A 27,580-nucleotide genomic window follows, 5' to 3' on the forward strand; every position below is an offset into this window, starting at 1 on the left:
ATTTGCCCGTCAATCTCGCGAATCTTCGTTACTCTGTATAGGTTTTCGGCTCTGGGACCATTTCCCATTGTACAATATTTAGGGACACATAGTGTGAATTTCCCTGAAAATTTGTTACGTATTTGTGAATTATCATTCACGCACAAACAAAGGTGGTTTCTTAATTGTACAAAAATGTATATGAGCTCTATATCTGAACACACGTTTTGTAGATCAGCATTAAATATTTAGTGTCGATTCTTTGCACCGTATTTCTGTGTAAAGAAGTACTTTGCAGAGTTTCTCATACTGTCGTGCTTCAAGTTAACAGTGACTATGGAGTGTGTGAAGAGATCAGGTTTGAAACACGATGTGTTGTTTCTATCAAAAACCATTGATATTACGTTCCAGTGACAACAGATTGGAGAATTTTCCTGTGAGGTTTTATCATACATATACTTGAGGTTATCATACAGTGACACAGAATGGTGACAGGTGACACTAAAAAAGCAGTATACAGGGTGTTACAAAAAGGTACGGCTAAACTTTCAGGAAACATTCCTCACACACAAATAAAGAAAAGATGTTATGTGGACATGTGTCTGGAAATGCTTACTTTCCACGTTAGAGCTCATTTTAGTTTGTTCTTCCACCTACGCTCAATGGAGCACGTGATCATGATTTCATACGGGATACTCTACCTGTGCTGCTAGAACATGTGCCTTTACAAGTACGACACAACATGTGGTTCATGCACGATGGAGCTCCTGCACATTTCAGTCGAAGTGTTCGTACGCTTCTCAACAACAGATTCGGTGACCGATGGATTGGTGGAGGTGGACGAATTCCATGACCTCCAGCCTCTCCTGACCTCAACCCTCTTGACTTTCATTTATGGGGGCATTTGAAAGCTCTTGTCTACGCAACCCCGGTACCAAATGTAGAGACTCTTCGTGCTCGTATTGTGGACGGCTGTGATACAATACACCATTCTCCAGGGCTGCATGAGCACATCAGGGATTCCATGCGACGGAGGGTGGATGCATGTATCCTCGCTAACGGAGGACATTTTGATCATTTCCTGTAACAAAGTGTTTGAAGTCACGCTGGTACGTTCTGCTGCTGTGTGTTTCCATTCCGTGATTAATGTGATTTGAAGAGAAGTATAAAATGAGCTCTAACATGGAAAGTAAGCAATTCCAGACACATGTCCACATAACATATTTTCTTTTTTTGTGTGTGAGGAATGTTTCCTGAAAGTTTGGCTGTACCTTTTTGTAACACCCTGTAGAGATGTCACGACCTTATAATAAACAAGAATGGTTGATAAAACAGCAAATCCTAGTGGAATTTGGAATAATCTCTAATGAATGATGTGATAACTCAATTCTTTTAATTTGTGGCCATGAAAACTAGTCGAGCAAAACTTGTTTTCACATAAAGAAAAATTTGTTCAGGAAAATTTGAAATTTCAGCCTGGAAAATCATAGACATTGCACGGAAATGTTTTGATGAAACAATGTTGCCCCCCTGATTGGAGTTGCACCTATTTGTTCAGTGCTTATGTTGTCCCCATACACTGTGCTGGCATGTTAATTCAACACAGCACTGTGCTGAGCAAATTTTTTAAGTGTGTGATAAAGTTAGTTTTGCCTTCAAAGCTGCTACTTATGTATTTCATTGTGAAGATTGCCACTTCCAAACATCTACACACATCTACACATTTACACATTTATGCTGTAGAGTCATTCCACATGAGTGGACCAGTGGGTTCCATGTGAGCATTTGCAATGAAAATAAAATTTTACGCAGATATTCCTTACGGAGTAAAACTAAGCGGTGCAAAATTTTGAGCTCAAATCAGAAATATTCAATATTTTATAAGGCTCTCAGAAGGAGCCTGTAACAGTCCATTTGAGTGTGTATTTAAGGTCACTGTAGCTTATAAACTTTACCTTCTTGCACATTGAAACTGTTGCAGGAGTACTGTGGTCCTGGTATCTTGGCTTCAGACTCCTTTTCCTTCGTTGTGATGTCTGTGTCAGCCTGAAAAGACCAGCTGTTACCAAGTAATTTGGGACTCTTCTTCTTTGCAATACGTGGGTGCAATGCCCATTACAATGAGACAATGAGTACATCACATTTTTACACTTGCTTACAACGGACAGTTATACGACATTAGCCTCTGACAACATCTCTCGTATACCCTGGCTGTCGACCAACAACTGACTATTCGTCCTCGAGACATCAACAGCAAAGTCTCCAACTCCTGGGGGGCCCGTGAACCAAAGGGTATCTGCTATGCGGGACTTAAGCGACATTGAATAATCGCTCGCTGCAGCAAGTGCCACAGTGCGCTGTAATATCACCGTCCACTGCCCCGTTTCACAGGTATGCTGCATTCACCCCAACATATAGTACATTTACAAGGGAAACAAAAATTCCACACACAGAAAGTGGGTTGCATATTTTTACTAAACTAAAAAAGAAAATTCCTTATAAAAATCATGGATGTCATTCTTCGGATTGAAAGAGCAAAATATAACACATCGTTTGAAACCAAAGCTCACTGTTACACCTCAGCTCCCACAATAATTTTCTGTCTGAACTGAATCTTTTGTATCCTGAGCTCAGATTTTGTACAGCTTATTTTTATTCTAAAGGGAACATTTGTGCAAAAATTCATTCAAACTGCAGGTAATCAAGTGGGGACTTCAAAAGCTGGGTTGCAATATTGGTCCCTGGTTTATGTTTTCAGCCTCTGATTCGTGTGAGCATTTTTATTTCTTGATCCTTGTTTAATCTGGCACTTGCCTAAGCACGCTAGTTTTGTTATTTGAGGGGTTGGTTTACGCAGAGTTCCATTTAAGATTTAGTATCAAATTTTTTAGACTCCTGATGGTTGCATCTTCTATACCTTTTCCAGATTTTTGTTATTCTAACCGCATCAACAAAAAATTCACCACAACCAGTCTGTCTAAGGTTCTGTGCCTTGTAAAGGCAATATTCTACTGACTGAGCTATCCAGGCACAACCCGTCCCCACAGCTTCATTTCCGCCAGAACCACTCTAATATTTTACAAACTTCACAGATGTCCTTCACTGTGCAAGCAACTCCTAGATTGTGGCTAAGCCATTCCTATCCAGTATCCTCTCTTACTCAACTTACAGCCTGGCTTTATGATGTATGAAACTAGTACTCCTGGAAGAAAGGATATTGCATGTAATTGGCTCTGGGGTTATTCTTAAACATAATCTTTCTATCTTCAGCAGAGTGAAGCTAGTAAAACAAAGATGATGCCATTTTTGCCTGGAAATTCCATATGAAAGAAAAGTGTTTGATTGTAAAATGTAAATGTACTTCAGCAGCAATATAAAGAGATAAAAGTTTTACTCTTGTTAATTACTTATTCACTAACTGTGAGTAAAGTCAAAGGTAAAAATGCCAATTTTTGTTATTAAGTCATTATAATATTTAATGCTCTGTAAATGCCCAGCACATAGCCATTCAATTGTTTGTCACAGCTGTGATAGAAATCAGATGAATGACCTGTACCCACTGGGACTTGGGCACCCATTTCTGAATTGGAAAAATCAAGAGACTGTGGTCTGCTGTTTCCCATCCAGTGGCCGTCCACCTCATCTACACAGTAGCAACTGTCGTATGCCGCATTCAGTTTTGCCATTTCACTCGTTGAGATGGCTCCCAGTTCACAGCAGACTGCAACTGTAATTTCTCCAAATAGGGAGTTGGCAAAGGGCGGACCACAATATGAGGAGGAGAATTTAGTTTGGATTGTATCAAAAATTGGCCAATAAAAATACACACACAGTAACTGATTATCTGTAGTCTCAATTTTTAGGTTGTGGACTGGAAACTTCTCAGGGCCTCCAACTGTGTGGCAGTGTCAAAGTCACCCTGATGTTTTGACAAGTGTCACACTTGTCATCGTGTGACGAAATGTTGAGATGTTGCAGACATATTCACTTGTGATGGCAGGTGCCCTCTCCATCTAGTTCTGAGCACGCCCTGCTCTTGTGCAGTTGGTGTGAGGGATAGGGGCAAGGTGGGTGAAGCAATAAAGGAAGGTAGGGGCCAGGGGCTCGGGTCTGCATTCAAATCTCTCTTCGGGCGCTCTCGATCTGCATCGTTGTCCACTGAGGAGCGCACTGTCAGTATATAGCCACTAACGTGGGATTCTGCACTGAATTAAGTTGGTAATTTTCATCCCTCTGGACAATAGTCTTGTGGGCCCCTATTTCTATAGATTTCTTCACAGTCCTTTCCTAATAGCCATTGACTGGGTACAGAAACTTAGTGTTTTCCAAAACAAATGTATATTCGTCATATAAGTTATGCTCTTTCATAGCTGATTTCTCTGTGAGGCAGATATACACATTTTGTGTTTTTGAGTATGGCACAGAGTTCTCCATTGAATTAGTGGACACATTTATACCAGATGCTTTATGTCCCTTGTATGCTAAGTTTCTGCAGCTACTTTGTGGAGATCGAATACCTTTTATCTTCAGTGCTGGGTGGAAATTGTTTTTGACATGGTCTTCACCAAGTAACTGTGTGGTCTTAGCTGAGAGTTGCCGCAGGTAGGGAAAAAATGAGTTTTATCTCCTCCCCGATTTGCTACATCTGTTCTTTCCTTCAACATGACTTTAAATGGGGCTTTACTGTACCCATTTTGACGGACAGAGTTTCTGAGACTGCCAGCTAGTGAGAGATCTGAGAGCTTTTCACCAGCTGTGTGTATTGGGACAAATCTACATTCATTCGTAGCCTCCCGTTTGAAGCAAGTTACTATAACCTGTGCTCCTGTCATCCTCGCGGTGCAATGTCGGCACGTTTACATTCCTATCGAGGTGTAGTTTCTTCGGGAATGTACCGGAAAAGTCTTACCGTCCAAACGCCGAGATCGTACCGCAACGTAGTGAACGGTGTACTTACTGTGGGTTTCGACAGGTGACGTTCCAGACGACGACACAGCCGCAGGTGAGGCCAGAGTTCCTGCAGTGCGCGACAGTACAGCAGACGCAGGCGCAGCAGGCGGGCACAGTGCACGCACAGCACCAGCAGCAGCCGCAGCAGCAGGTGCCACAGTCGCAGGCGCAGCAGTGCAGCGCCACAGTGGTGCAGCACAACACGACGATAGTGCAGCAGCAGACGACGATGGTGGCATCCAGCCGCGGGCAGCTGCAAGTGGCGGGCCAGCAGCAGTCGCAGCCACAGACGGTCACCTTCCAGCCGCGCCCGCCGGCACCTGCGACGAAGCAGTCGGTGAGTGCCTAAAAACTTGGCAGTATCGAGTGGAGTTCTCTCCCTCACGGCAGATTTTGCCGGGTCACAAATATTTAGTTTTCGCATGTCACTTTGTACTAGTTCTGTGTGACTGATTAGTTTTGCCTTAAACTGGAGGATTGTAGTAGTATGTTGGTTATAATTTGTTTTTGTGGTCACAATATTGCTTTGTATACCTTTCATTCTCTCTCTTCCTCCCTCTTATACTGTGGAAGAAAACCTCTATGCCATCTTAAAATGTAAATGGACTGCTGCAACAAATTTAAATGACAATTAGGATTGGTTGAAAAATTAATTTTTTAAAAAGTAAAGGAAAGTCCATATGTGAGGCAAAAAATAAATAGATTTGCATAGTTTAAGAAATACCAGAACCAACCACACTATTTTAACAAACCTCATGTCATCCAAGAATCTACATGTCACAACCAAAGGCTTTAGTTAGTATACTGAGAAGATGTGATATTGTCTACAAACTACATTTGTCTACTTTGTAACATTGTGAAGCATGCACAATCTGTATAATACGGTGTCATTTATGGTACATAATAATTGCTGATTTAAATGTATTCTACCCAACTGTTTACCATTTTAAAATAATGTGAAGATCATTTGTTTAATGCAAAAAGAAATATGAAGACATATGAAGTGTGTGAGAAAAGTAATGAGATTGACAAACACTGCGAGCAATCTGGCAACACTGTGTTGTTCTGCTTGTGTGTACTGGTGTGTTCAACCCTTCCAGATGCTCGGTTTGAGTTTCAGCTCCGTGCAGCCATTTTGTGATTTTTGGAAATGCCGTTAGTAAAGCTATGCTTCTGTTGTATGTTACGAAAATGAAACAGGAGAATTTAGAGCGATGTTATGCACTCGAGTTTTGTGAGACTTGGGAAGTGCTTAAGTGCAACCTTTGCAAAGTTGAAGCAGGCCTATGAGAATATTCCTTTTCAGGAGCACAAGTTTTTCTCTGGCACAAATCAGTTTTGGAAGGCCGAGAACACGTTGAAGATGAACGTCGCTCAGGGAGATCTCCAACTTGAAAAACAGACGTAAATGTCGAATGTGTGTGTGCTCTTGTGAGATCAGACTGACATTTAACAGTAAGGATGATGAGCGAGCTGTTAAACCTTGACCAGATGTCCTTTAAAGTCTCACGAAATGGGTAAATTAAGTGAGACTGGACATTGCAGAAAAGTAGATGCCACATCCAGACAACATCCTAGGTCACACAGCCACTTCCGACACGGAATTTTTGACCTCAAAAGGCATGTCTGTTCCACAGCCTCCTATTCATCTGATCTGAGTCCTAGTTAATTTTTTCTTTTCCTGAAATGGGAAAATGTCTTAAATGGATGTAATTTTTGGACTCTGGAGAACATTCGAAAGTTGAAGGCCCTAGCAGTTGAGGCCTTTCGGTGCTGTTAACAAGGCCGGGAACAACAATTCCACCAGAGGGACTTCCTGCGGAGGGGACAATATAGTTGTTTGGAAAAAATAATAGCTTTGGTAGATAAAAAATCAGTCTTATTACTTTTCTCACACACCTTGTATTTTTCCAAAAAGTAGATTACTTTTCCCCCCTGTGTGGCAGCAGCTTCAAAGTTTACATATTAATCTGTTTGTGATTCATTATAAAAATAAATTTTTGTGTCTTCTTAACCAATGGAACTAGGAATGCTATTGAAAACGGGAACCCCTGTATTTTTGTCATCATTCTTAAACATTCTATTACCACAGAAATGTGCCATCTAGTTAGTGTCACCCACACAGACAGTGACAGAAGTTTCCCTCCGTGCGGTTACAGGTTTCGACGCAGACGGCGGGAGCGTCGTGCCAGGGTCCGGTGCGCTCGTCGCCCCCCTGTGGGAGCGGCCAGCTGCAGCCGGCTCCCGCACCCACGCTGCTGCTGCTGTCGGGAGGACCGGGCCCGCCCCCGGACACTACAACCCACAGCCCGTCCTCTGGTCCCCAGCCGTCTGCCGCCGACACCACTACGGAAGGGCTGGCGTCACCCTGCCCCGGACAGGGCGTCGCCGTCGCGTCCTCGAGTGGCACGGACGTATCTGGCATGCCAATGGTGCACTGCGTGTCCTCGAGTAACGAGCAGGAACCTGCCGGGTATGTAAACGAATCGTAACGATCTCACCACTAGCCTTCTCTTAGTCACTGGTCTGCTTCCGTAAGTTCTGTATGCCGTGAGGTTACTCTGTACACCGTTGGAAACTTTACAGTTCATTGTCGCCTGTCAGACATTTTGAGTTTTGTCTCGTCAATGTAGGCTCCACTGTATTCTTGTCGAGTGTGCTGCCAGATTATTTTTACTGTCCTTAGGGTCAGTTTATGGCCCGAGTGACAAGCTGCACGCTTGGGGCCCTGGCGCCAAAGTGGGTGAAAGTGTACACGGGAAAAGGACACCGAAAGAAAAGTCGCTTGTGTGGAAAAATCTTCTCGAACCGGTCCTGACTGTCTGCCTAGCTGCCTGTCGTAATCAGATGGTAGATATATTTTCCACAGTGGTACAGAGTAACAGCAAGGCTCAGAATGTTGTGTGTAATATATAGTCGTATTTGCAAATTGAAATGTATTAGCAACAAAAGTAAAATATCACATAAGCCATTCACAATGTGGATTTCAACAGATGCTCGTCTGTGTTATGTCTGAGCTGAAGGTAACAAACAAAAAGGGCGTCAGCAATTTATTAAATCTTTAATTGTCTTGTATACTGTTTTAAACCCTACATTTTGATGTTGTTATGAGCATGATTTTAGATACTTGTTTAGACTATAAACTCTTTGTAAAATCTCTGTAAGCTTTTTACCAGTTTGACTCTATAAGCTAATTTTTTGTAGAAGTCAATAATACTATCAGTAACCTTACATTTTGCCTTATAGGAAACCTGAAAATAGGTACTTGACATCTGAAACTGTTTGTTTATAAATTTCAGTGTTCATGTAGAACAATGCACTACTTAATTTCTTCGTATGACATGTTGTGCCCTGTTTTACCAAATTAGTAGAAATGGAAGATAGCTCTTCCAACTTAAGGAATTTCCGTAAGATTAAGTATGGGGTGTCTCAACTGCCTTTGATCACATTTCGTTCAGTGTCCCACATTTAAGTTGTCTTTCTGCCAGTGCAGATTTACTGGTTTGTTGTCAACTCATACGATAGCGAAATTCGTAACGAGGAGTGTGGAAAGCATAAACAGTCTGATCAGTGAAAGCTTTTCACAGTGTAATGGGATTTCATGAATGTTTGGCTTTCTTTAGCAAAGTGCAGGATGTCTCTCTCTCTCTCTCTCTCTCTCTCTCTCTCTCTCTCTCTCTCTGTGTCGGCCTGTCAGTGAAACACAATATTAATATTATAGCTTTTGAACTTGTTTCATAGTTTTTCATATAAGTCTTCCTGTAACAACAAAAGCACACAACCGACGGTGTAGGTTACCTTTGTATGCTTCCATCAGTATAAATTCTGGGACACTGTATATCTGCTTCTCAGGAAATCTATTTTGCTTAGATAGAGATTTTTAACTGTTTAGTTTCTGGCGCTAGGCTGTTGATATCAGCATCTGTGTACACTCTTCTAGGAAACATCTCGCTAATTCTGTTCTCAGTGTGACATATGGCATCAGTTTGCTAGGACTTGTCACAGACCCTCATCCCGAGTGAAGTAGACCATTATTTAGACACTGGTCACGGGATTCAGACCCATCAATCCAGATTTCCTGTTTCGACATTTTCCGTAAATCACTCGAGACACGTGCCAGGATGTTTCCTCTGAAAAGCTAGGGCCAGTTTACTATCCCTTCCCCATCCAATTTTAGCTCACGCTCAGTTTGTACCAATTTATGCAAATTGGAGGGTTATTTCATAAATAATGCACAGGTTGACAAGAAGGCAAACATTGACAGGCGAGAAAAGTATGTGAAATTTTTCACATACACATTGTGAAAATTTTCAGAAATTACATATGAGAAATTTCCTGTAACCACAAATTTTCCACATTTGTCAGTTATCTAAAGTCTGAATAACAATTTAACCACAAGAAATATTTCTGCGAAGGAAGACCTCACTGTGTGACTATCTAGAGAAGTAGAAACAGTCCAACAAAAGATAGAGTTGATAGTGGAGCTTTTTTCTTTTGTCCGTAGTAGCCAGTCAGTTTGATGCATCTATTGAGGCTCTTCTTGACATGTTGTCTCTTGATGCTCGTGTTGGGATCTGAAGCCAATGGTCATTTAATAGTTTTTATGACTTTTCACCAGCACGAGTGACTAGCATTGTCATAGATTCACCTTCAATATATTTAAATCACTATTGGCCAAAGATCCTGGCATGTTCACCAATAGACAACAAATCATTCAGTGAAATGTCAGTTAATGAGATTTCGAAAAGTAATTGAAGTGGTAGTCCATTGAGTGGAAAAGCCCAGTTTTCCAACAGTTTAAAAGAGAACCTGAGATTTCACTGAAAGATGAAGCAACCAATTTTCTTCACTAACAGCCAGCAAGATGTGAGTAGTTGCTGTTGGGGAAAAATGCTACAGCAGTTTATTATCACAGCTTCACCAAGACGCATTACAGAAAAATGTGCAAAACCTGTTCTGAGTTGATTGGTGGTGTGTTGTCTGTATTTCATTATACCTACATGTATATTTCATATGCAACTGTGCAGTGTGTGGGTTCCTTGTATCAATCTGAAGTATGTCTCATAATATATTTACATCTTTGCCACTTTTTTGATCCACTTACCACACCTACTACATGAAATTTAAACTTAAGTGTTTACATTATTATTTCACCAGCTCTATAACATGTATAGTATATGGAACAGCTGATAAATTCACACCACCTCATGCAGCTGTTCTTACATAGCATGTCACACTTTTATACGAGGGTTGGGACTTTAATACTGGCAATTATTTATTTACAGCTAGTACACCAAAATCGATACGTATTTCAAATTTTTACTGACCTTCAAAGTAGTCACCAGCATTGTGTATAACCCATTTCCAGCGATGTGGAAGTCGTAGGTTACTCTTAGCAGTGCCAGCTGTGTTGACAGTTCGAGCGGCGTGGTCTATTGCCTGATGAATTTGTAGCAGTTCTGAAGCGAATGCCGTGAAGTGTTTCTTTCAGTTTAGAAATCAAGTTGAACTTACGAGGGCTTAAGTCAGGGGAGTGCAGTATGTGGTATAGCACTTAGCAGCTCCATCAGTCAAACAAATCGGTAACAGCTTGCACTGTACGTGCTTGAGCGTTGTCCTGCAAAATGATGGTCAGATCCTGCAGAAAGTGTCATCACTTCTGTCTCTATGCTGTTCATTTTTGGAACACAACCTACGACCAGCTTAGAGACAGAAGTGATGACACTTTCTGCAGGACCTGACCATCATTTTGCAGGACAATGCTCAAGCACGTACAGTGCAAACTGTTACCGATTTGTTTGACTGATGGGGCTGCTAAGTGTTATACCACCTGGTGCACTCCACTGACTTAAGCCCTTGTGAGTTCAACTCCATTTCTAAACTGAAGGAAACACTTCACGGCATTCACTTCAGAACTGATACAAATTCATCGGGCAATAGACTGCGCCATTCGAACTGTCAACACAACTGGCACTGCTAAGAGTATCCTACGACTTCCACATTGCTGGCAACAGGTTATACACAATGCTGGTGACTACTCTGAAGGTCAGTAAAACTTTGAAACACCTGTCTATTTTGTACAAACTGTAAATAAATAGTTGCCACTATTAAAGTTCCAACCCTCATATTATCGGCTGGATTACAACATCCCAGAGAACTTGCAAATGACCACATGTCAGAATTTCTGTTGCAATAAATAATGTTTTAGTAGACAAAAGCAGAATCATTTCATTTAAAACTTTCCCAAAAGCTGTGCTCCAGTTGTCATCAAGCTTCTCATCCCTCTCCATTAGCAGATAGAGCGAGGAATAATTTGCTGTTTATACACACTGTAATTGGATGGATAAAAAATCTACTCATCAAGTCGCAGCAAGAGATCCTTCTGGCAGAAGGATCGAAAGGGAGTCTTTCCAGCTTATTCCATTTGATAAGTCTCCCCTGACACTGGGGTTTGCGTGTTTTTTCTGAACTCTCCCCATTTCATAAACCTCACCAATCTTTTTCCTTCACCCCTCTTCCTTCCCCTTCAACTCTTCTGCCATAAGAAGGAGACACTGGCCCTGAAAACTTGCAAATTTAAATACCTTTATATATGTGTTCTGCTGCCTGCGCTGGGTGAATATTTTGTACTTATCCTGTTACATCATAGTTTCAAAAAATGATTATTTTCACTGGTGTGTTAATACAAACTAATATTTCTGATCACGTGCTTGTGAATGTTACACGAGATATACTTCAGGAGCACGAGTCTTGTTTCACAGTCTTCCTTGAATATAGATTTTCCAAAGGTATTGAACAGGGCATCATGGCAAGAGTATTGCCTCTTTTGTGAAGTATCTAATTTGTTTCCTCTGCTACAATTTCATATGGGCTCTACTGATCTGTTACAATCCTAACAACACATTTGTGAAATAATTTGACATCTGCTGTCGTGCCTCTTCGATAAGGGTTCCAGGTGTGGGAACAGTACTCTAAAACAGCCTGATGTGCACCTTTCTCTACTGATGCACCATACTTCCCAGAATTCTTCCAACAAATCTTCAGTTTACCGTTTGCGCTATCAATTCCACACGCTCATCCCACTTTGTATCACTTCGTACTGTTATCCTGAGACATTTAAATCGTGTTACAGGCTGCACAAGTTTACCAGTGGTCTTATAATTGGGCACTATCTAGTTCTTTCTCTTTTGTTATCCAGCAACAATGTGTCTCTGCCAGCAACAGCACCATTGACCAATTAATTTAAGTAATTTAAGAAAACTGATGGTCCTATTTTCCTTCCTTGGGGCATTCAATGTTAATTTTACTTCTGTCAAACATTCAACATCCCGTAAAACATCTTCACATATCTGTTATCACTTGACAGTGTGGTACAGTGTCAGATGCCTTTCACAAAAATTTGGGAAGGATGAATCTAGTTGCCCACCTGTGTGTAGTATTTACAAAATTTCACTAGTGTCTTAACCAAAAAGCAGTATGAATATGCCTAGGAAGTATCACCTCACACTTTCTGCAGCATCAAGAAAAATCGATTAGTCTTCAGCTTATTCCAAAAATTTTAACAGCTTTTGTGTGAATTTTGTTTTACTTCTGTGGAACAGCTGTTGGCACTATTTCCTGAGAAATTCAACTGATGAATCCAGATTTTATATTGGACAGAGTAGTAAAGCTGGTAGAAATCAGTCCTGGAGAGTCTGGGAAATTATGTTCAAGTGTTATAAAGACATGCTGTGAAACAAAGAAATATGTAGATAAACGAAAAAGGGTGTATTATTTTTTAAATGATCCTCATACTAATGTATAGAATTTGGACATGTCAGTTGCTCTGTTTTCATTGTCATTACTTAAGACAACTGTCTGCACATGTGCATAATTAGAAACTTGGTTATAACTATAGTCTAAACAGTTTCATAACCAGAGGTATGGATGTGTTCTGTCACTGTTACATAGTGACTGCCCCACTCCTTTCTGTTTCTATCATGTTTACTGTAGTTTAATTCTTCTGCTTACTACATTCTAATTTTAAGGTGCTTAGCAGTGCATTCTGCAGTACGTTTTGCATGCAAATTGCAAGAAACACATCTAAAGCTCCAAAACTCACTTCAGTTGGTCAGTTGACAGTGTGTCAGTCACCGACACACTCGAGGGTCTTTTAAATGTTAAGTGTGCCACAGTATGTATTGTATTGTACGAAACTGGGGAAAGGCTTCATTCCCGCCGTAGCCCTCGGTGGTTCACAACACCACAACAGGCTACAGTGCAGTCAACTCGCCCCACTGTTGCCTCACACCGAACCCAGGGTTATTGTGCGGTTCACAAGGTTTTCGTGGTAGAGTAATTATGGTGTACGTGGAGAAAGTGTTTGTGCAGCAATCGCCGACATAGCGTAACTGTGGGAGAATAATGGGAACCAGCTCACATTTGCTGAGGCGGATGGAAAACTGCCTTAAAAACCATCCACAGACTGCCTGGCATACCAGACCCCGACACTAATCTGCCGGGTGGATTCGTGCCGCCTGGAAAGCAGTGCGTTAGACCGCACGGCTAACTGGGCTGGCTGCCGCAGTAGATACTTGACTGCTGCGAGTTTAGCTGTGTTGCTGAGAGCAGGAATTTAGATGTATGTGGTATTTTTAATGTTTTCAGCTTGTTATTACACAATACAGTTCACTAACAAAATGTTTTATTTAAAATTGGTATCTGCTGCAGAAATCTACATAACAGAAATAGATTGAGTTTCTTGTACCAGTACTATGTGACCGTTGGTTCTATTGTGTTGAGGATACTTCATTTCACTTACTTTCCAGAGCTCAGGTGAGGCACAGCCAAAATGTTACATATGTTTCCTTTTGTTATTCATCTTAGTTACTATGCAGCATCCAGTTAAATACAGCATTGTATGGAATTTTAAGATTTTTGCTGAGATAAAAGCGCATTGCGTGGACATTGCATGTATTTTAGGACAATGATTGCTGTATGTGAAGTGTAGCTAATATTTTGAAACTTTATTTAAATAAGATAACAGAGCAGTACGTATCACTATTCTCAAGATATTGGTTTTTACCTATTGGAGGGTGCGTGCATTGCACCCAGTGTTCTGTCTGTACACAACGTGTAACGTGGCCTTAACACCCATTGTATTTCATAAACTGTTCAGGATATTGAAACGAGGTGTGTGTGTATATATCCGTCTGATATGCCGTAAACATGTGGTCTTAACACCCATCGTATTTCATAAACTGTTCAAGGTATCCAAATGAGGTTTTCTGCAAATGATAGCATGCAAAGAAATGTGTATATAGCCATGTGATTAATACTCAAAACTTTTTTATCTACCGGGATATAGAAGTAACTATACCTTTTTTTATTTTTTATTGGAATTTGCTTCTTTTAACAGCATTTAATGTTGCATCAGAAAAGAAGACTGTAGTGTTGCACACGCTAATATTTATGAATTTATGTGTTGGATATTCGGCTTTTGTCAAAATTTGTGACAAGAAGTAATTGCCAAGTAACTGAACGTTTTAATTATTTCAGTTTATATCAAGATCTTTTGTTTATTTACAACCTTTAGAATGCATTACAGCTACATGTAATTATACCAGCTTGCCCACTAGTGTCTCCAACAACACTACTGCAATGGTCTTTATGTAGAGATCTCTGATATTACACTTCAGTTTCGTTTATCTTGTGGTGCCAGTACCAGGTATAATTGCCATCACAACAGCATGCCGTGTTCTCAGTTAAAAATAAAGGTGAAAACAGCAACACAAATAAGATCACAGCAGCAAATGCACACAGACCGAACAGTGGAAAGTTGCTGAGCACTCGGGGCAGAAATGTGGCTACTTGGCCACTAAGTGCCTCGTGCAGAGACCTGAGCAGCACCCTGCCTTTATACGTCGAGAGCACAAAGGCGTAGGCAGGAGATCATGTGTTCTCACATCTATAGCACCCAACAGAAGAATCAGAGGCACTCATAAATGCATACTGAGCACCCAGGGCAGTAGCAGCGTCGTGCATTAACGTGTCCAGAGCAGTCAAAGAGTTAATAAGCGAGGCACTGATTAGTGTAAAGGCACATAAAGGAGATGGAAAATTGTTCTAACTTTTTCGCAAAACCCTTCTCTGGAGTAAATGCACCTCATTTGCTTACATTTTGAGACCTTGTTCACCGTGGTAGGGTAAACCAGGAAATGGTAGCCTGAGGGCTGGTGATGGAGAAGAGATTGTCCCACGGGAAATTATTTGGCAGAAGGAATAAGAAGTATGGGGGGGAACAGATATAAGAGGGAACAGTGTACTGAGAACCATGCAGAAAGAAAAGGAGTAATACATGGGGAACATAAAGACAAACATCCAAACAGAATGGGCCATAAAGAAATAATGTAAAAGAGCTCTGAGAAAGTCTGTAAAGTAATGTCTGATTTTGATTACATAATGCTGCAGTTGAAGACATAAAGTTGATGTATGAGTCTATTCCCATTTTTAACAGCTTTGTGTAAGATGCCACCTCTAGTATAACACTGTAGTAATGAGATGTGATAAAATAATTCTGGGAAAATATATAGGTTGTTTCATAAAGTATGATTTTAACAATTTTTATTTATTGATGGAAACGTGCTACAGGACTGGGACAAATTGCAAAATATCTACAAAACCATAAGTTTTTTGCCTTATTATTACAAATGCTGTATGTGTCCACCACTAACCCCATGAACAACATGTAGACAATAACCAAATTTTCAGTATGCACAATATAAGATCTCTGCACTGAAAGAAGTCACTGCAGCTATTTTCCCTCTTTGAGCTCATTTATGTAACTAGGATCTTAGAGGTCAAGAATGTAGAGCAGTGTCTCAGGGTCCCTTGTGCCCTGTACAACAATGACTGCTCTGTGTTGATGTCGTATTGTAATATGAAATTATTAGATCCCTCCTGAAGTTGTGGAAACAAACATGTCTGTGGAATTTCAACATAGCTCATGCTTGTCACCGTGTTGTCCGCAGAAAGATTTTGCTATGCATCATTCCATAACAAATGGCACAAAACATACTTACTTAATTTATTTCACATTCAATGGTATATAGAGGTTTCTGTGATCCTTATACATGCATGTTATGCTGGTTATCTTTACATTAAATAAGAAATATTCCCTCATCTGAGAAAATGAACAGTGATAAAAATCTCAAGTGTTTTGTGTCCTGTAAGAGAGTGTGGCAAATATTGACACGCTTCCTTTTATTACCAGCAGGAAAAACCATCACTGATTGTAGTCACTACAGTTCGAAGACAAAAGTCATCTTCACATTCACCATAGAGATATATATGGAACTGCAAGTTCTCAGTGGCTCCACTGAAAAACTTGCCAAATGCTCTCAGCTCTTACATTAGAAGTGAACGTCAGACTCTTACACTCACACAGACATCCTGTGTCTGACATCAAATGTTTACCGCCACAGATGGTGCAACCTCTAAGCACTGACAAAAAGTCTGCTGGATTACAATCATTGACACGGAGATGTGCAAATGTAACACACGGAAAGCCCCTGTAAAGTGGAGACAGTTGGCTTTGGGCCGAGGGTATAAATGTGATAGATTCACATAACAAAATATGCACACGATGTATTTGGCCAGGAGTCCCCTTATGCAGAGTTCGTCCACGTGGTGCAAGTCTCATTATCTGATGCTACTTCGGCGAGTTGCATGTCGACAGTGGTGAAATGACGACGAGGACGACACGCGCACCCAGTCCCAAGTGGAGAAAATCACTGACCGGGCTACAAATCAAACCTGGGGTCCTGCAATTGAGAGTCAGCAGGGCAGACACAAGCCCACGAACTGCTGACAATAGAGTTACAGACCAGCATCTAATGGTATTTCTCTAAAACTCTGTGCCACATCCATTCTTATCAACAGAAATTTCCTTCACAGAATGTCAGCCGTGTTGTAAGGTAGAATATTTTTTATTAAATCATAAGAGTAATTGTAATAATGTAGCAAATTGTAGAAAGAAACTTTTAAAGTTTTATGAGTATTTTGCAGTTTATCCTTGTTTCGTAGGTTGTGTCCGTCAACAAATATAAATGGTTGAAACTGGTTCATTCTTTTTTAAATGCCTTTTGCCCTAATACACTTTATCAAAAAGCATGGAGAAGGTAAGAGGAATACACACAATGGAGGAAGTCACTCGGCTTACTGATTGTTAAATTCGATCTCAAAGCAGAGGAATTCTGTAGAAAAACCCATACATTTTTCCTGCGCTCTTTTTGAAAGAATGTTTCCACATTTGCATGCTGTACTTCTCTTGTTATTGATTGTACCGGTTGTAGCCAGTAGCAGTTTGTCAGTGTGTCCGTGCCGCTGTCTGACGCATTACCGATTATTCTGCCCTCGGCAGGCTGTGGTTGGTGAAGGAGTGGTTGTGTTCAGGTACCAGGTAACCCCTGGCTCGGCCGCCAAGTACCCTCGCCCCGATTCGTATGCCGAGCCGCAGCCGCAGCACTACCGGCAACAGACCCAGCAGAGCGCCGCTACGGGGCGCAGGAAGGCCGCCGACGGACACCGCCACGGCGGCCCAGAGGGTGAGGTTCTGTCCAGTTTAAAAGCTGTCAGGGTGTTGCTGCTGTTTTGTGAGCCTTACTGTTAGTTATAAAACAGAATGAATCTGGCTCACACCTACCTCTCAGGAATAGTGAGAGAAGCTTCCGTGAAATTGTGTAATACGTTAATGGCGAATACAGGGTGTACCTGAACCCCACCGACAATATTTCAGACATTGTTCAGGGATATTTTTTGAGTTTTTTGCTTTAAAGGACCTGTGGTCTAAGTTGACACATTACAGAGTAATAATGTAATTAGATTTACTCAGTTTATTAAGCCAATTGCCTTTGCTTTGGTGAAAATACCATAGAAAAGCGAAAAAGCCTGTAATATGCAGTAACAGAAATGTACAAAACAAACAGAGTAATGCAGAAGTACTGTGATGTGGTTGCCGTCACTCCGGGAGTAGGTCGACATCGTGTTATCGGGCTGTTCTTACATCGTGTGAGGTACATAATGGCTGACTCTTCATCGATAAACTGGTCGACACTGCTGTTTGTGTACAACTGACGTTGGCGGATAAACAAGCCGAAGACAGGACTGAACGGTACTGAATGCGAGCTTGAGGGCGAAGAGTAAAGTGGCCACAACTGTCTGCTAACAACTAGTACGGTGAGTAAATGGAACGAGATTGTTTCCAAACAAGACGCACAGCGCATACTGTCGACATTTGCACTGTCTTGCAGAGATCTTTGTAGCGGTGCAGTTTATTGTGTAACAAGCCACCAATAATGAAGGGTTCCTTACATCAAAATACTCAGAAAATATCCACGAACGACCTCTGAAATTTTGCACTTGGCCTTCAGGTTCTCCTGAATAAATTTGAATATTTAGAACTTTTTTTTTTTGGAAGCATTTGTTTGGTATCTAGTGCTACATAGATGTGAAAAGTGGGTGATGGATAGTAGAGATGAGAGGAGAATAGAAGTGTGGAAGAATGATGAAGATTAGATGCATGGATCAGATAATTAATGAAGATATATTGAATCAAATTTGAGAGTAGAGAAATGGCACAATGTCTCTAAAAGAAGGGGTTGGTTGATATGACGCATCCTGAGGGATCGAGGAATAAATATTGGGGGTAAAAATTATGGAGGGGGACTAATGTTTTACCACAATATGAACATTCAGGTGGAGGTAGAATGCAGTAGCTATACAAAACAAGACTTGAACAGGATGGACAAGAGTGGAGATCTGTACCTAGCCATTCTTTGGACTGATGACAAAAAAGGAAAATTTGTTAGTGGGCACTTCATTGCTAAGGAGATCTCTCTAATGAGGTGGCATTTGTCCTGTATGAAAGGCCCGCTACGTGTGTAGTGAGATAGTGACTGCCAAGGCTAGCAGGGATGTCAGTGCTGTAGAGATGGGGAGAGACAAATATCAAAAGCATATCTGAGCATCTTCATCTGAACAGAAACCACTTTGTCAGTTACGCAGCTGTTTTTTGTCTAAAGAAAAAAATTATAAGTTTTAGTTCTTTACAGATTTTGTTAAATGACATACAGAATTCTTTTCAAAGCTGTAAAGAGTTAACTGATATTCTTTCATTTTTCAAGTCACTGTAATGCATGGTAGTAACCTGTCTTGTAATTTCGAACTCTTTGTTTAGTATAATTCAGTACAACAGTAAACCTGTAAGGCAACAATGCAACTGACGTGTTTTAAAAAAGGAAATACGAACATAAATTTTATTATCCATGAAATTAACAAACAACATTTAAAGATACTGTTAAAAACTCAAAATTTAAGACAAATTTTTATACTTTTACTGACATTATACCAAAATTAGAATAGATGTTTCTAACAGACTTAAACGTACTCTGTAATGTGGTGTAAATTATTATAAAATTATTGGTGTTGGAATTAAGATATTTGATGTCAAATAGCATTGCTTTCTGATTTTCATTTATATGTTCTGTGCAAGGCGTTTTGCTGAGATGGAAAGTTGCAGGATCCTAGCTCTATTAGGTCAGGTACAATGGTTGGTAAACTCGAGGATTTTTTAATCATGTGTCCAGTATTGAAAATAGTAGTATATACATTGAGCTTCAGATGGAGCTGAAACATAACAGAAATTCAGCCAAGTCACTTTAGATATATTCTGTACAAATTTCGTCAAAGTTGACCTATAGGTTACTGGGCACAGAATGGCCTGAGAGTCTTTTTGTAGTTGATGAAACATTTGAAAATTTAGACATCTGTGTAATATCACTGACATTTTACATGATTTGTGTTTTGCATCACCCCGGTTCCCAGAACTCCTGAAGGTAGACATTGACTGTGGATATTATATCACAGACACAGTCCCTTTTACTGTTCAGAGATGTCACTAAACCTGTGACGGAGGGAGACCAACAGCCGATCAGTTCCAATCATTCTACCAGGGAGGAGGTATATGGCTCGTGCTGTCTGTAGTTAACCATGCCTAAATGGTCAATAACGAGGCTCGATCGTGTCCGCATTGTTACTTTGTGCCAGGAAGGGCTCTCAACAAGGGAAGTATCTCAGAGTGAACAAAAGTGATGTTGTTTGGACATGGAGGAGATACACAGAGACAGGAACTGTCGATGACATGCCTCGGTCAGGCTGCGCAAGGGCTACTACTGCAGTGGATGACCGGTACCTACGGATTATGGCTCGGAGGAACCGTGACAGCAATGCCATCATGTTGAATAATACTTTTCGTGCAGCCACAGGACATCGTGTTACAACTCAAACTGTGCGCAATAGACTGCATGATGCGCAACTTCACTCCTGACGTCCATGGCGAGGTCCATTGTTGCAACCACGACACCATGCAGTGCAGTACAGATTGGCCCAGCAACGTGCCGAATGGACTGCTCAGGATTGACATCACGTTCTCTTCACTGATGAGTGTCACATATACCTTCAACCGGACTATCGTCTGACATGTTTGGAGGCAACCTGGTCAGGCTGAATGCCTTAGACACACTGTCCAGCGAGTGCAGCAGGGTGGAGGTTCCCTGCTGTTTTGGGGTGGCATTAGGTGTGGCTGACGTACACTGCTGATGGTCACGGAAGGCGCAGTAATGTCTGTACGATACATGAATGCTATCCTCTGACCAATAGTGCAGCCGTATCAGCAGCATATTGGCGAGGCATTCATCTTCATGGACGACAGTTCGCACCCCCATCATTCACATCTTGTGAATGACTTCCTTCGGGATAACGACATCGCTTGACTAGAGTGGCCAGCATGTTCTCCAGACATGAACCCTATCGAACATGCCTAGGATAGATTGAAAAGGGCTGTTTATGGACGATGTGACCCACCAACCACCCTGAGGGTTATACACCGCCGTTGAGGAGTGGGACAATATGGACTGACAGTACCTTGATGAACTTGTGGATAGTATGCCATGACGAATACAGGCATGCTTCAATGGAAGAGGACATGCTTCTGAGTATTGGGGTACTGGTGTGTACAGCAATCTGGACCACCACCTCTGGAGGTCTCTCTGTTTGGTGGTGCAGCAATAAAAAGGGCAGAAATGATGTTTATATTGATCTCTATCCCAATTTTCTGTACACGTTCCGGAACTCGTGGAACCGACGTGATGCAAAACTTTTTTTGATGTGTGTATTTTTGACTATATTCGGAAACTACCTGCTATATTGGTTCTATCCGCCTGGTCTCTGGTCTTCCATCTTAGTTCACAGGAATGAGTTATGTGAGGCATACAGTCGGTAGAGCAAGGAACTTGGTCCACATATGGGTACAACACAAAATTTTCCCATCTGTGTCCACTTTTCTAGTGTACTTCCCCCCCCCCCCCCCCTCCCCCCCTCCTCCCCCCGCTGCCATGATGAAGCAATCATAATTCTGATGCTTACAGGTTCTTTGTTGGCAGTCTGAGGGCTCACCAGAAGTGAAGCATCTGACCTTATCTGGTAACAAGTAGTTACAGTGCGAAGGATAAGACCAGCAAAAGTGCTGAGTAAAGTATATGACATTTCTTTAAATGCGTTCACAGAACTCTAGTGTGCATATCTGCAGCTACATAAGTATACTGTGTGCCAACGGGTATTGTCTATCAACAATAGCCTCTTTGCATATGGAGTGAGAGGGCAATGGCCTAATGTCTTGTCCCATTCTCATAAATCTTGTTTGGAGACAGTTTCAGCCAAAATTCAATATTTGGTCTTTAAATAACTTGCAGAATTATTTCCACAACAGAAATTCACAGAACAGCATCTCCTTTATTCCAACATTGCCATTTCCTGTGTTGTTATGCTTCTTTTTTGTGTGGGTCAGTCCTTGTAACAAACCCTTGCATTCCCCCCTCAGTCCTTCTCATTGGACTACAAACACTGCAGCACTACACACTGTAGTCTTCTGAATGGTTTCTTTAACGGATAGATGGCACTTATCCAAAATTCCTTCAACAAGTGCTCTCATGTCATACACTAATACTGATTTTAACAATAATATGAAATAGGGCAGTATGCAGCACACTGAACTCAAAGTCTCCTTTTTGTTGTGAGTAGGAATCTATCCTATTTCAGTTATTCCATCCCAGACTTCCCATTACTTTATTTCTACTACTGATTTTCATGTATTCATTCCACCACACATTGCTTTGTGGGGATTTCTGTCAGGTGTTTGATGACCGTGACGCATTCCAGAAGTTTTCCAGTAATTCTGCAATGGTGTCAGCAATAGACTGCCTTATTTTTCCTTACCCAGTCATTCAAACTCTTTGCTATGCAGAGAAATAGTAATAACACATCATCCCAATCCACAGGGTAATGTAGTCTTTGAACTGTTCGGCAGATTGTATTACATTTCACTTTTGCTGAAAACAGTGATATGTCATTAGGAATTTGTCAAGAGTTATCTAGGACTGCAATTTTTTCTTCCGTCTTATTTATTCTGGATTTGCAGGGTACTGTATTACTTGTATTCCATATTTGTAAGATAACTAATATACTTCTCTCATCTAGCACAGTTACTATATAAAGAGAGGTCACACAACGCATGTATTTTACTGTCCTAGTCAGTATAGTGATTAATATTTATGCTCATAAGTTAGTGTGTCGGTCTTTATTATATGGGGTGTTCAGAAAATAAGGCAACCTTATGGAAAAGTAATGTAGTCAAAGAAGCAGTAGAAAGTGGCCTTCGATTATAATGTTCACATAACGTAGTTGGATGTTGCACATTCTTATATTTGTCGAGGAATAGCGAAAACATCTCGTTCGATTTCTTTCTGCTCTTTTGAGGATTTTTGTGAGCAGGATCACTGCAGGGTCCTCAAGAGACACGGCAAGATCGAGACAGGATAAATTAAGTGGAGGGGGCCACAACCCCTTCAAAATCGTTTTATCACTGTCCAGGAAAGTGACAGCGTTGTCAGGTGTATGTGACCTAACACTATCCTGCTGAAACAATGTGCACCATTGCCAGTTTTCAGGGGTAGTTTTTACAATTGTTGCTCCATATACAACAGACACCCACTTTTTGTGTGTGCAGAGGTGATTCGTACACATGACATGGATAATCCATAGTCCAGATGTGTGAAGTCTGTGTCGTCACATATCTGTGTGAAGTCTGTGTCGTCACATATCTGTAGAAGTGGAACCGCATCTCGCCAAATCCAAATGGAGTGTAGAGTTCTACTTTGTGTGGCATTGCAGCGAACACAAACCCCTGCCAGAAAGCTACCTGTTTGTCCAGTGTCAGTATCTTCAGTTTGTGTCACACAAGCACTAACCTGCCAAGAGGCCTGGCTAGCAAGATAGGTGTGCACAGATTTTGTGGAACCGAAACAATGTGCAGCTCACACATCGATTAATCAATTAACTTTTCTGGTGTCGGCACTTTTGGTATAGCACGTTTGGCTGTAGGTACCACGTTCACTACCTTCCGGAACTCGACATAACTGCTAGGTGATAATGAATACTGTGAACTGGAATCTGTAACCAGTTTCTTTGTCAATCAAAAAGAGGATCACATCCACAGCAAGTAAGAAGCACTCTTCCAACAGGTTGTATCATTCTTGAACACCCTAAAGTAGGAATGGGAGTGCTATGCGTACACTTTTATAGTGTAAATATAATAGAGGGAAACATTCCACTTGGGAAAAATATATCTAAAAACAAAAATGATGTAACTTACCAAACGAAAGCGTTGGTATGTCGATAGAAACACAAACAAACACAAACACACAAACAAAATTCAAGCTTTCGCAACCAATGGTTGCTTCATCAGGAAAGAGGGAAGGAGAGGGAAAGAAGAAAGGATGTGGGTTTTAAGGGAGAGCTGTATATGTGCAGATGGATGTGTGTGTGTGTGTGTGTGTGTGTGTGTGTGTGTGTGTGTGTGTGTGTGTGTGCGCGCGCGCACGAGTGTACGCCTGTCCTTTTTTCCCCCTAAGGTAAGTCTTTCCGCTCCCGGGATTGGAATGACTCCTTACCCTCTCCCTTAAAACCCACATCCTTTCTTCTTTCCCTCTCCTTCTCTCTTTCCTGATGAAGCAACTGTTGGTTGTGAAAGCTTGAATTTTGTTTGTGTGTTTGTGTTTGTTTGTATGTCTATTGACATACCAACGCTTTCATTTGGTAAGTTACATCATCTTTGTATTTAGATACACTTTTATAGTGTTGTAGGCACACTTCTTTATAATAAGTTTTTGTATATATTATATTATTTATCATATGTAAAGTAATTATTTTTCTGTCTCTTTCCCCTACTAGTTATTAACTGCACTATTGATTCCTCTTTGCTTAATCCATCTTTACTTCTTACTCTATCATCATCTTGGACTTAAGCTGACACATTATTTATCTCCTATTTTCTGAGTGAGCTAGCCTTCCATTTTAGCATTTCCTAGCCTGTCACCCCTCTCCTCCACAAGGAAGGAATTAATAGTTGTGAATGCTAAGAAAATGTTGTGTATTTTTATATGTGTTGATTGATATTTCTAAATTTTTTTGCTCCTTGAAGTTAAGTACAGGTCAACAGTTGTATCTCCTAATTTGAAAGATACACTTATTTATGCATAATATTATAATATAATGCTTCTGTCCCCTCCACACACTCACACACACATGTACAAATGTGTGAAGCTCTGTATCTGTTACTCTCTCTCTCTCTCTCTCTCTCTCTCTCTCTCTCTCTTTAATGAGGTCAACATTTCTGTATTGCAGGAGTCTCAAACTGAACAGCCCACATGAAAGTGCCATCCTGCAAGTGATACCGGACCTGGACCGAATTTCGCAGAGACGAGTGGCAGACAGTGGAGGGGGGCCGGGTGCCACTGCGCGGTGACCTCTGCCCTCCCCCTCACCGAGCTACGTGGCGGGAGCTCTGTGAGCTACCTGCAGTCGTGCACCACACCAATCTCCGATACCGAATTTAGGCTGCCAGTTTCCCTCTACTGGCAGTCTGACACCGCCGTCTCAGTTCCGAACACTCACAGACATCGGACGCATTCAATTACAGTGCCTCCTCGACGGTGTGAGACTATGGCCACGTGAAGGTACTTCCCGGCTGAGGACAAATGTGTTACAAAGTCAGTCAGTCTGACAGTTTGGCGTAAAGGAGTAACAGAAAAATGTGTCATTACTGCATTACCGTAGAATGTATCACTTGTACTAGTGGACTCGAGGACCGACTTTTTAGTATTCACTGTGTCGCGGTAAGGTGAAAAATAAATAATCGGTAGTTGCCTTTTCCTGTGAAGCGGGTACATAGGTCAGTACGTGTGCTGCCGGTATGGGAGGTAGATTTTTTTAAAGCTTTTGCATTTTTATCCACTTTGTATATCACGTGTACACTGCTGTACCCGTAGCAGTCAGTTACGTTTTTTTGTACTCAATTTCAGTAACTTCTGAGTTGATTTTCTGCACTAGTTTAAAAACTGTGTGTCCAAGTTATCAGTATCTTGACTCACTACCAGACAATTTATTTTGTTTCTGAGAAACTGTTTAGTCAGAAGAACCGAACATGTTTGTGTAATCGTTGTGCTGCCAGTAGTGAATATGAGTAGCTGACTGTAGCTCTGCAAGTTTTGCCAGGTGGGCGAGTATTTTGTATGTCGAGAGCGAGCACCGGTCGAAGATATTTTGTATATTGACAATGAGCTCCAGTTTATTTTTTTTATGAATAATGTAACATGTATTTGCACCGAGAAGCTACAGGGCGATAGAGATACGGACGGTGTTCCCACTCCGTGTGTCCGTTTGAATGTGGAATGATTGTTTGCACTGCAGGTAGTGCTACTTTGTAACAAAAATCAGAGTAGCAGTGAGTGTAGCATGTCTCGGAAGTGAGTATTTTAAACTGAGTTTTATGTGATGAATGACTGGCAGTAAGGCTGTAGCTACATCACATTGCTTTTTCTCCAGAGGCCCTTTTTCCATATCCCACAGTACACAACTTGCGAGAGGAGGACCTGTGAAATGTGCCACTTTTACAATCTTATGACCTGGTGTGTCTTAATGATCTAAGAGAGCTGTAGCAACTGTTTAGTACACCTCGGGCTCGTTACTTCACTCCTCTCGTAAGTGGACAGGGTGTGGGAAATATGCACACTCCATTTTAAATAATTTGTTGTGCTTTTCTCCTGGTCTTTGCTATTTTTCAATTCTTCTGTACCTAATTGATTTATGTGATCTGTAGATGACAGAAACTGCTCAGGGAGCTGCAGAAGTCTTATGCAGCAAAGGGTTTTGTGCAATATGTCAAGGAATGCTCTAAGCCCCCAACTTTTCTCTCTCTATCTCTCTATATCTCTCTCTCTCTCTCTCTCTCTGTGTGTGTGTGTGTGTGTGTATGTGTGTGTGTGTGGGCAAAGAAGGTTGAGATAAATTAGAGTGAGAATTACCTGTTTTAAATATTATTTAACTGAACAGCTAATATTTATAGTCATCAAATATGTAGTTGTCAGGCCAATGTAAAGCTGAATTCTTTCAGTATTTGTGATTGACTGTTAAGTGTGAATGCTGATTTTATACAATCATTGTTTTCAATTTCTGAGGTGCAAAATGAAGGTAGGGTGAAAAGTGGAGCCACCAGAGAAAGTATTGTCTTCCCTTTGGAGCCCCTTAAATTGTGACTGGGAAACTGTTCCTACTGCATTCGCTTACTTTCATTGTTAGTGCTGCTAAGTATTTACATAGTCAGTTTTTCGCCTATGCTGCCAGTTATGGTTGCACACTGAATGTTTTGGTTGCTGGTATTATATTTTTATTCCTAGTGTTTTGTAATTTGTTTTTCACCCCTCACATTGTACTATTTTACTTGTTTTATTATTGTATCTTGCTGAGGTCACAAAATGAGTAATGAGGTGCAACGGTTATTATGTACCATTACACAGAGATCTTTCATGATTTAATATTTTTTTAAATTGTTATTTTCATCATGTCAAAGTAGTATTTACCATCTGTGTACATCAAATTTATTTGGAAGACAGGGAATTCGCTTCCACATTTTACTAATTTCATAATAAGAAATTTTCTTATTGTAAAAATGTTTTGTATTGAGGATTTTAATGATTTTGTGTTCCACTGTATTTGCTTGCCATACATTGTGTTAAAAAGTAAGTGTAAAGCTGCAGTTCAATCCTTTTAATTATTGGCTGGTTTAAAAGGCTTCCATTTAATATATATTACTGTATTTGTTACTGTAAATGATTGCTACAAAATAATTGTAAATCATAGCAGCTGCTGTAAGCTATATATTTTACTTAAGGATACATTAAATTTAAATTACGCTGTCTGCCAATCTGATGACGGTTGTGGTTCGAAAGTGGTACTGTCTATGTTTATCTGTGATTCAGGTGTCAAGACACTGAACTCTGCCCAGGTCGCCGTGTTTTCGGTTTCCAATCCGAGCTGCAATTGACGTTGGCACAAGAAATGTGCATTTTGCTTTTCGTAACAAATATTAACTGACAGACCTCATGCTGGTGAGACTTTTCAGGTTAGGACAGAGGCAATTCTAAATAAATGCAACTTAGGCGCAGTAGGGCAGAATTCAGAAATACACTTTCATGTCAGTTGCAGTTTGTTTGTACTGAGT

General features: G+C 40.9%; 1 protein-coding gene across 1 annotated transcript in view; it reads left to right on the forward strand.

Annotated features, from left to right (window-relative positions):
* The window catches only part of LOC124718647 (mediator of RNA polymerase II transcription subunit 15-like), a 107,089-nt gene extending 80,217 nt beyond the window's left edge, over positions 1–26,872 (forward strand). The window contains exons 13-16 of the mRNA XM_047244276.1: positions 4,952–5,266; positions 7,089–7,402; positions 17,362–17,513; positions 24,706–26,872. Coding sequence (XP_047100232.1) covers positions 4,952–5,266; positions 7,089–7,402; positions 17,362–17,513; positions 24,706–24,719 — 795 coding nt within the window. The 3' untranslated portion in view covers positions 24,720–26,872. The remainder of the gene's footprint in view (positions 1–4,951; positions 5,267–7,088; positions 7,403–17,361; positions 17,514–24,705) is intronic.
* The last annotated feature ends 708 nt before the right edge of the window (positions 26,873–27,580 follow it).

The sequence above is a fragment of the Schistocerca piceifrons genome, chromosome 10 (genome assembly GCF_021461385.2).
Source record: "Schistocerca piceifrons isolate TAMUIC-IGC-003096 chromosome 10, iqSchPice1.1, whole genome shotgun sequence".
NCBI lineage: Eukaryota > Metazoa > Arthropoda > Insecta > Orthoptera > Acrididae > Schistocerca > Schistocerca piceifrons.